Source organism: Triticum dicoccoides, chromosome 5B (assembly GCF_002162155.2).
Source record: "Triticum dicoccoides isolate Atlit2015 ecotype Zavitan chromosome 5B, WEW_v2.0, whole genome shotgun sequence".
Classification (NCBI taxonomy): domain Eukaryota; kingdom Viridiplantae; phylum Streptophyta; class Magnoliopsida; order Poales; family Poaceae; genus Triticum; species Triticum dicoccoides.
Window position 1 is genome coordinate 678,512,096 of NC_041389.1, and position 9,961 is coordinate 678,522,056.

At 48.1% G+C, this 9,961-nt stretch overlaps 1 protein-coding gene across 1 annotated transcript in view; it reads right to left on the reverse strand.

Annotated features, from left to right (window-relative positions):
- LOC119312573 (pectin acetylesterase 3-like) overlaps positions 1 to 555 on the reverse strand; it is a 5,033-nt gene extending 4,478 nt beyond the window's left edge. The window contains exons 1-2 of the mRNA XM_037588302.1: positions 409 to 555; positions 46 to 258 (exon numbers count right to left, since the gene is read on the reverse strand). Coding sequence (XP_037444199.1) covers positions 46 to 172 — 127 coding nt within the window. The 5' untranslated portion in view covers positions 173 to 258; positions 409 to 555. The remainder of the gene's footprint in view (positions 1 to 45; positions 259 to 408) is intronic.
- Between the last annotated feature and the right edge of the window lie 9,406 nt (positions 556 to 9,961).

Below are 9,961 nucleotides of genomic sequence, written 5' to 3' on the forward strand. Positions count from 1 at the left end.
AAAGGTTGATTAAAAATTGGCATAAACACATGTACATGTACATACCGGCTCCCTTGTCGACGGCGGATGTGATGAGGGTGATAGGCACCGCCGGTACGCCCGGCGCCGCCGCGAGGACCAAAACCACAAGAGAAAGCGCCCAAAGCTTGGTCATCCCAATCTTCTCCCCCATCTTCCAAGTTCAACAATGGAGATGGATACTCACGGCTCTCTCCCTGGCTCCAAGAAATATATATGCCAGCCGAATCGATGATTGAGCTGTTACAGGAATATATATATTGATTGATGGTCCTCAAATCAAATAGTACCAAATAAAGGAACTAAATTGGTACTAGTAAATAAGAATAAATAAAAGGTAGGTATTAAATGCGGGGACCGGATTCTTGCATGTATCCAATCCATACGTGCCTATATGCTGGTCCAGCTGAAGGAAAATGGCATGGTACACCGCCTGCAGGGGGCCTAGCTACAACTTTGCTTACATTTCCTTCCACACGTGCCAATTCGCCAGCACAAAATTTCAAGAAGTAGAGTTTCGAGATATATGGCTCGTACGAGAAAGTCAATCCCCATTCCATATGTGCCAATTTGTCAGCACGTAATTTCAAGAAGTGAAGCTTCGAGATTTATGTCTCGTACTCTGGGATCGGCGTGCAATACGTCTCAACTTCTCTCGGTCCGTCGCGTCCATATCCAAGCGAACCTTATCACCACGCAAGTATATCTATCCATGAGACTGGCATCACCTTCTATAGTTACACCCACATCTTCTATAGTCACACGCACATGCTCAAAGTAAGAGAAAGAAAAGGACCAATCACCACCAAAGGTCTCGCGTCAACTTAGGTATTGAATACTTTCTTATCTAGGAACTGTTGGTAATAATCATGAGAATATGATGTTTTTGTGAGATTGTGCTCATGGTGTATTCGGCTGCAGATCAACAGCTGATTGCGGACAACATTAATTGTAGGCCGTCCTCCTTCCCCATTGCATACCGGGGATGCCTTTGTCAAATTTTAGGATTCCAATCCCGGACTTTGGCCCTCTTACGGGGTGGCTTGCGTCCAAAATGGAGCTGTGGCCTGGGAGATTCACCTTCAAAGGGAGTAAATTTGTGTTTATCTACACTTGTCTCTCTATCCTCCCCATGTATATGACGGGTTGTATATTTTGTCGGAAGGGGTGCATAGCTCCTTCGAAGAGGATCTATCACGTTTTTTTGGGCAGGAGGTCCAAGGGCACCAAGAATACCATATGGTCAAGTGGTTGGACCTATCGGGTTTCTTTGGGCAGGAGGTCCAAGGGCACCAGAAATACCATATGGTCAAGTGGTCTAGGTATTCTCGCGTCCTACCACATGAATGTGGTCTTTATGCTGAGATGGGTTTGGAGGATCCTCAGGGACGATGCTCTTGGCAAACCTTCTGTTGCCTCCTTGGAATTTCCGAAGTTATCCGGTCGGAATTTGCGAAACAACAATAGAGAGTGTGCCACTGCTGAAGAGTTCCCTTCACAACCTTCAAATGTTCTTTGGTAGGACTGTCCGAGTCATTTGAAAGTTGTCTCTTTTATTCACATTGGAGCCTCTGAGTTGATCACTCCAGAGCTTCTGAGTTGTATAACAGTCAGATTTCTTATCGCTCATATTTACACCCCCATATATCCCACATGTTCACTCGAAACAAACCCCACTCCCATCATCAGTTCTCAAAGAAAACTCCACCTCCTTTTTTTGAAATAAAATGAAACTTTATTCATTAGAAATAACCAATACATCGTTTTGTGAGGATGAGTACAATTTCATTGATAGGCTCCTCGAACCAATCTGAAGTTGAAGAAAATCTAGCTAATCTAGCAAGTTCATGTGCTCCTCTATTTGCCTCTCTATTACAATGTTCGGATCTAGTCATGATAAAATCACATGCGTAGTGGAAGCAGTCATCGAAAATTGCCGCTGCCGCACCCGTTGACTGTCCTCCATCCTGCATGGTCTCAATCATCTCTAGATTATCTGAGTTGATGATTAGGTGATTGCACCCTGCCCTTTGCGCTAGTGTTAGTCCAAATTTGAGGGCTAGAACTTCTGCCATCAGAACATCCGCGCAATGGTCAATCTTTCCATTTTCTCCTGCAATAAACCTACGTTTGTTGTCTCACAAAACCGTCCCCATCGTACCCTTCAGCATGTCATGGTCAAAAGAGGCGTCAACATTGAGTTTCACGAAACCCCTAGGGGGACAATGCCAACCCCCTTTTTCATGGACGCCTTTGAAGATGATGCATTTATAAAATTGTATGTGAGGGCTATGATCCCCATTGATATCTAAGTTGCATTCTGAGTTGTTTCCTTGTGCACTAATTTCCTTCTCTCCCACCATAGATACCAAGCTGAAATAGCTATCATTTCTCGTACATTTTAGTACCCCATAATACGCAAATCTTGATCTGGAAGAATTAAAAGGTATACCAGTATCGCCTCTCTAGCACGATCAACATCACAAGCTCTATCAATAATCTCATCTATTCCTAGCCTCTTCCAAACCTCCTTTGCTTTAGTACATAGGAAAAGCATGTGCTTCGTGTCTTATACACCCTGAGAGCAAGTAGGACAAAGGGGCGAGACCTTCATGTGTCTATTAGCAAGAGTTGCCCGGCATGGGAGAGTGCCATGTAACGTACGCCACATAATTTTTTTACTTTTGCCGGACAGGATAATTTCCATATCTGACACCAAATAGGGATAGGTGTGGTTCGCCCCATCCCGTTAGAGTGTTTTAGTTTACTGCCGTACTGATCATTCCACTCCACGGAAATAAGCAGACCGTATCGAGAACATACCATTTTTCGTATAACTCCAAGCAATGAAATCTGACATGTTATGTTGCGAAAGAGGGATTTTAAGAATTCATTCAGCATCAATGGGCCACATAGTTTGTCTAATCAGGTCGTCATCCCAAATATTGGAAACAGGGTCAATCAGATCAATTACTCTTGATAACAATTGTCCCCTCCTAGGAGTCACAATCTTCCTAGTGGCACAATTTAGGATCCATGCATCTTCCCAAATGTTGATGTTATGTCCATTTCCCACTCGCCAAATATAGCCGCGTTTCAGAGTAGTAATGTCTGCCATAATGCTTTGCCAGGTGAAGGAATCACCATGCTTTGGCTTGGAATTCAGCAAATCGCCATCAGGGTAGTACTTGGCCCTTAGAATAGTGGCACACAAGGAATCAGGATTATCAAGGAGACGCCATGCCTGTTTGGCCAGCAGAGCCAGGTTAAAACAGTGGATATCATGGGATCCCATTCCTCCTTGGGTTTTTGGTACACACAATTTCCACCAGGCCATCCAGTGCATCCTCCTCTGGTTCTCCTCGTCTCCCCACCAGAAATGTGCTATCGCATCAATGATTCCTTTACAAATTTTTTTAGGAATTTTAAAGACCGACATTGCATATGTAGGTATGGCTTGGATCACAGCCTTGAGCAGGATCTCCTTCCCCCCGGCAGATAGTAGTTTTTCCTTCCAACCACTAATTTTCTTAACAATACGTTCAATCAGATATTTAAAGCAGTCTATTTTATCAACGCCCACATTTGCTGGCAAGCCCAAGTATTTGTCATTCAGGGCCTCCGTCATTATATTGAGCGCTGTACACAAGTGTTCCCTGACCTCTACCTTTGTATTGGGGCTAAAGAAAATACTAGACGTTTCCACGCTTACCAGCTGTCCCGACGCCGCACAATATAAATCTAGTGCTGATTTCAGGGCCGCCGCATTATGTTGGTTGGCTTTCATCAAGATCAATGAGTCATCCGCAAAGAGAAGATTAGTTACTGGTGGGGCGTCTCTACAGACTTTAACTCCTGATATGTTCCCGTTCTCCTCAGCATGCGAGAGCAAGGCATTCAACCCTTCTCTGCACAACAGGAATAGGTAAGGTGATAGCGGGTCCCCCCTGTCTCAACCCTCTAGTAGGCTTAAAACTCTCACATTCCTCTGCATTTATCCTTGCTTTGTATTCTACTGTTGTGACGCATTGCATAATCAAATTAACCCACTCTCGACGGAAACCCAATTTCAGCATAATCTCCTTCAGAAAAGCCCACTCGACTCTATCGTAGGTTTTGTGCATGTCAAGTTTTATAGCACACAAGGCCTCTCTACCCTCTCTTTTATACTTGATTATGTGAAAACATTCGTAGGCCACTAAAATATTATCGGTTATCGATCTACCTGGTACAAAAGCACTCTGTGTTGGACTAATAATTTCTAGTAGAAGGATCTTCAATCGAGAGGCCATCATTTTTGCAATTATTTTGTATACCACATTACATAAGCTGATCGGCCTAAATTGGGATACCTTTTCTGGTGTGTTAATCTTCGGAATCATCACGATTGCAGTATCATTCCAACCATCCGGGATAGTACATGTGTTGATTGCTTTCAGAACCTCCTCAATTAGGTCTTCCCCTAGCATGGGCCAAAACCTTTTATAGAAGATAGCATGGAGTCCATCTGGTCCTGGAGCTTTCAAGTCCCCAATATCAAATAAAGCCTTGCGAACATCTTGTGCGGTATAAGGAGCAAGTAGAGAATTGTTCATTTCGTTTGACACTCTCTTACGCACAAGTGATAAAAATTCTTGATTCGGATGCCACCTCCTTGTGATGAGCTCAGAAGGCTTTCTACTCCAACCATCCAAGCCATTCCTTTGAGATCTAATACATCTTGCTTTCGACTCCTACTTCCCCAATTAAAAAGACAAAGCTGGAGAGAGTCTGGGTGTTGGGGAATATTCCCCACGGGATGACCCGGCCTAGAGCACTCCGGCTCATGGGTCACTTTGGCCTGCTGGATCAACACAGGTGACAGGACCCAGAAGCCTAGGGTGAGACTCGGCAGAGGGCCGGTTCATGGATGTGCTTGAAGGGACGGCTTGAGAAGGCCCATATGTGAAGATTCTTCTTGCTTGGGAGATAAGACAATTAGGAAGCAGAGTAGAACACGGGTTGTACTACGACCGGGAATCTATTGTAAACCTAGGGACTTGACCTATTATATAAAGGGGAGTGCCTAGGACAAGAAGACTTAAGTTGCAATCTCACGAAAGCTAGGTTAGCGAATCCGCATCCTTGTAAGATCTCCAGCAATATCAATCAAGCAGGAAGTAGGTCTTTACCTCCACCATGAGGGGCCGAACCTGGGTAAACTCGTGTCTTTCATTCCCGATCAAACCCCATCCAAGTGACCACCTAGTTGTGATGGCCTCTAGACTTAGTCCTTTCACGAGGACATCTGCCGTGACAAAACCACGACAGTGGCGACCACCTAGTTGAGTTCTTGGAGGGCGCTCTCCCAGGGATCGAGGGAAAAGCAAACGGCCGGATGATGAAGAATCGATGAGGCAAGCTCTCCATTGATGATTCAGGCTGGGGCCCACTACCGGAACAGGGCACTATGCCGGCGGCCGAATGTATGCCGACGGCCACCGTCGGCCTAGTCTGCGCTATGCCGACAGCCATGGCCAGGGCGTCGGCGTATCCAGGTCGTCGGGCTAGCCAGACCTATGCCGACGGCAGCCGTCGGCCTAGCTGCAAGTACCCCTACAGCGACCGTCGGCATACATGGGCCGTCGGCATAGCCGTGGGCATGGCGATCCCTCTCGTGATGGGAGACTAACGACATTCAATCTATGCCAATGGCTGAGACGGGTGGTCGTCGGCATAGATTTGCACGCCACATCATAGATCCAAAGCACACCAACCAACATCTATGCCGCCAGCTGCCGTCGGCATAGATGCCATGTCATCAATCCGCGGTGCGCCGGCCACCTAACCCTGTCGCAGCTATGCCGATGATATAGTTTTTTTTGCATAGTTATACCCCTGCCACTACTTATATGTTTTTTATGTATTATTATTTGATTAACTTACATGTACCATGTGTAAATATAAACATACATACATTATTTATCGATTTGGTGAATTTTTTCCATAGATTATGAATATATATGTAGTTTGTATTTTTTTCGAGTACGTTAACAATGAGCCGTCATGTTCTTTTGAATATAGGTCCTTATATTTTATTAAAATCAAAAACAGATATGTGCCGACAAAAGTGTTGTGGCGGTTTTAAAACGCCTTGCACACGTCTCAGGAGTGTGACCCCCTCAAGTCCGGGGTGTACCCCCTTCACGGACGGCGTCGCCGCCGGCACGTCGAGGGGGGAAACAACCGCATCGGGTCTATACAGAGGGGATGTTGCTCCCAGTTGTTTCTATGGGCTGACCTACCACAACCAGGTGGTATGGTGGCATGTCTGAAGAGGCATCATGCATCTCCGGGGTGTGGCCCCCCTCACAGACGGCGCTGATGCCGGCACCTGGAGAGGTGAAACAGCCGCATCGAGTCTATACGAAGGGGACATTGCTCCCAATTGTTTCTGTGGGTTGACCTACCACAACCGGGTGGTGTGGTGGCATGACTAAAGAGGTGGCACACGTCTCTGTGGTGTGGCCCCCTCACGGATGGCGCCGCCTCCGGCACATAGAGGGGTGAAACGGTCATGTCGGGTCTACACGGAGGGGATCTTGTTGTGGGTTTGGCCCGGACGTTGCCCCCAAGTGTTCGTATGGGCTGACCTAACACAGTCGGGTGGAGAGGTCTACTGTTCAAAGCCCGTTCGTGGCAAGTCAAAGGGCTATATCTCGTGGTCAAACGCTACAGGCTTAGGCGGGACGGGGGCCCTGGGGGTTAGCAATGCCAGCAGAGCGTCGCACCAGGCCCTCATACATGCCGTACGGTGTGGTGGCATGTATGAAGAGGTGGCACGCGTCCCCGGGGTGTGGCTCCCCTCACAAACGGTGCCGCCGTCGGCACCTCGAGGGGAAAATGGTCGTGTTGGGTCTACATGGAGGGGATCTTGCTGTGGGTTTGTCCTGGTCGTTGCTCCCAAGTGTTCCTATCGGCTGAGTTAACACAATCAGGTGGAGAGGTCTACTGGTCAAAGCCCGTCTGTGGCAAGTCAAAGGGCTAGATCTCGCGGTCAAACACTACAAGGTTAGGCGCGATGGGGGCCCTGGGGGTAGCAATGCCACCAGAGCATTGCATCGGGCCCTCATACATGCCGTACAGTGTGGTGACATGTCTAAAGAGATGGAACGTGTCTCCGAGGTGTGGCCCCCCTCACGGACGGCGCCACCGCCGGCACCTGGAGGGGGGAAACGGCCGCGCCGGGTCTACACGGAGGGGATCTTGTTGTGGGTTTGGCCTGGACTTTGCTCCCAAGTGTTCGTATGGGCTGACCTAACACAACCGGGTGGAGAGCTCCACTGGTCAAAGTCCGTCCAGCGAAAGTCAAAGGGCTAGATCTCGTGGTCAAACGCTACAGGGTTAGGTGGGGCCGGGGCCCTGTGGGGGTTTACGATACGGAGCCGCTGCCAAGCCCTAATCTTCCTCGGGAGGGTTGATCTGGAATCCGTTCGGGGCTCTAGAGAGGGGAATCTGTCGCCATCGTCATCATCAACCATCCTCCATCACCAATTTCATGATGCTCACCACCATGCGTGAGTAATCCCATCGTAGGCTTGTTGGACGGTGATGGGTTGGATGAGATTTACCATGTAATCGAGTTAGTTTTGTTAGGGTATGATCCCTAGTATCCATTATGTTCTAAGATTTATGTTGCTATGACTTTGTCATGCTTAATGCTTGTCACTAGGGCCCGAGTGCCATGATTTCATATCTGAACCTATTATGTTTTCATGAATATATGTGAGTTCTTGATCCTATCTTGCAAGTCAATAGTCACCTACTATGTGTTATGATCCGGCAACCCCGAAGTGACAATAATCGGGACCACTCCCAGTGATGACCGTAGTTTGAGGAGTTCATGTATTCACTAAGTGCTAATGCTTTGGTCCGGTACTCTATTAAAAGGAGGCCATAATATCCCTTAGTTTCCGATAGGACCCCACTGCCACGGGAGGGTAGGACAAAAGATGTCATGCAAGTTCTTTTCCATAAGTACGTATGACTATATTCAGAATACATGCCTACATTACATTGATGAACTGGAGCTAGTTATGTGGCACCCTATGTTATAACTGTTGCATGATGAATTGCATCCGACATAATTATCCATCATTGATCCATTGCCTATGAGCTTTTCACATATTGATCTTTGCTTAGTTACTTCTCCGTTGCCACTGTTATGATTACTACAAAACTGCTACTGTTACTTTTGCCACCGTTACCGTTACTTCCATACTACTTTGCTACTAAATACTTTCCTGCAGATATTAAGTCTTTCAGGTGTGGTTGAATTGACAACTCAACTGCTAACACTTGAGAATATTCTTTGGCTCCCCTTGTGTCGAATCAATAAATTTGGGTTGAATACTCTACCCTCGAAAACTGTTGCGATCCCCTATATTTGTGGGTTATCAGCCGCCGGCACCTGGAGGGGGAAATCGGCCGTGTCGGGTCTACACGGAGGGGTTCTTGTTGTGGGTTTGCCGTGGACGTTGCTCCCAAGTGTTCCTATGGGATGACCTAACACAACTTGGTGGAGAGGTCCATTGGTCAAAGCCCGTCCATGGAAATTCAAAGGGCTAGATCTCGTAGTCAAACGCTATAGGGTTAGGCCGGACGGGGGCCCTGCAGGGGTAGCAATGCCACCGGAGCGTCGCACCGGGCCCTCATACATGTCGTACAATGTGGTGGCATGTCTGAAGAGGTGGCACACATCTCTGGAGTGTGACCCCCCTCGCGGACGGCGTCGCCGCTAGCACCTGGAGGAGGGAAGACGTTGCTCCCAAGTGTTCGTATGGGCTGACCTAACACAATCGGGTGGAGAGGTCCACTGGTCAAGGCCCGTCCGTGGAAAGTCAAAGGGATAGATCTTGCTGTGGGTGAGAGCCCCTAGAGGAGGAGGAGGTGGGGGAGAGGCACCCGAGTCAAAAAACTCTGGGCCGTGTCCGAAATAGGGGGTCTTGTTTGATGCCCTCTTATACTGAGGCACCTTCTGAGTCTGAGGAGGAGGAGTATGTTCCTGATGGTGAGGACGAGGAGGGCGAGGAGGAGGAGGCCGAGGAGGATGGTGAGGAGGAGGAGTGCGAGGAGTAGGGTGAGGAGGAGGAGGGCGAGGAGGGTGGTGGAGTGGAGGTTGACCCCGAGTTGTGGGGTGACTTGCCGTCCGGTGCTCCGAAGGGGTGGCTGCATGGTATTGCTGGAGTACCTACACCACTAAGGGAGTCCTGGACTAGGGGGTCCTCCGGCATCCGGGCTACGCGATATGGGCCGGACTGATGGGCCGCGAAGATACAAGATAGAAGGCCATCCCTCGTGTTTGGATGGGACTTTCCTTTGCATGGATGGCAAGCTTGATTTTACATCTTCCTTTCTCTGTAAACTGACTCTGTACAACCCTAGGTCCCTCCGGTATCTATATAAACTGGAGGGTTTAGTCCGTAGGTGCAGAACAATCATACATGCTAGACATCTAGGGTTTAGCCATTATGATCTCGAGGTAGATCAACTCTTGTAACCCCTATACTCATCAAAGTCAATCAAGCATTAAGTAGGGTATTACCTCCATTAAGAGGGCCCAAACCTGGGTAAAACATCGTGTCCCCTACCTCATGTTACCTTCAATCCTTAGACGCACAGTTCGGGACCCCCTACTCGAGATCTGCCGGTTTTGACACCGACACTGTTGCTTTCATTGAGAGTTCCACTGTGCCGTCACTAGAAGGCTCGATGGCTCCATCGATCATCTACAACAATACCGCCCTGAGGGGGACTTTTCTCCCCAGCCAAATTTTTCTATTCGGCGGCTTCGCATTGTGCGCCAACTCGATTGGCCATTTGGAGCAGATCGACAGCTACGCCCCTGGTCATCAGATCAGTTTTGGAAATCTGAACTATGTCGCTGACATCCGAGGAGACTTGA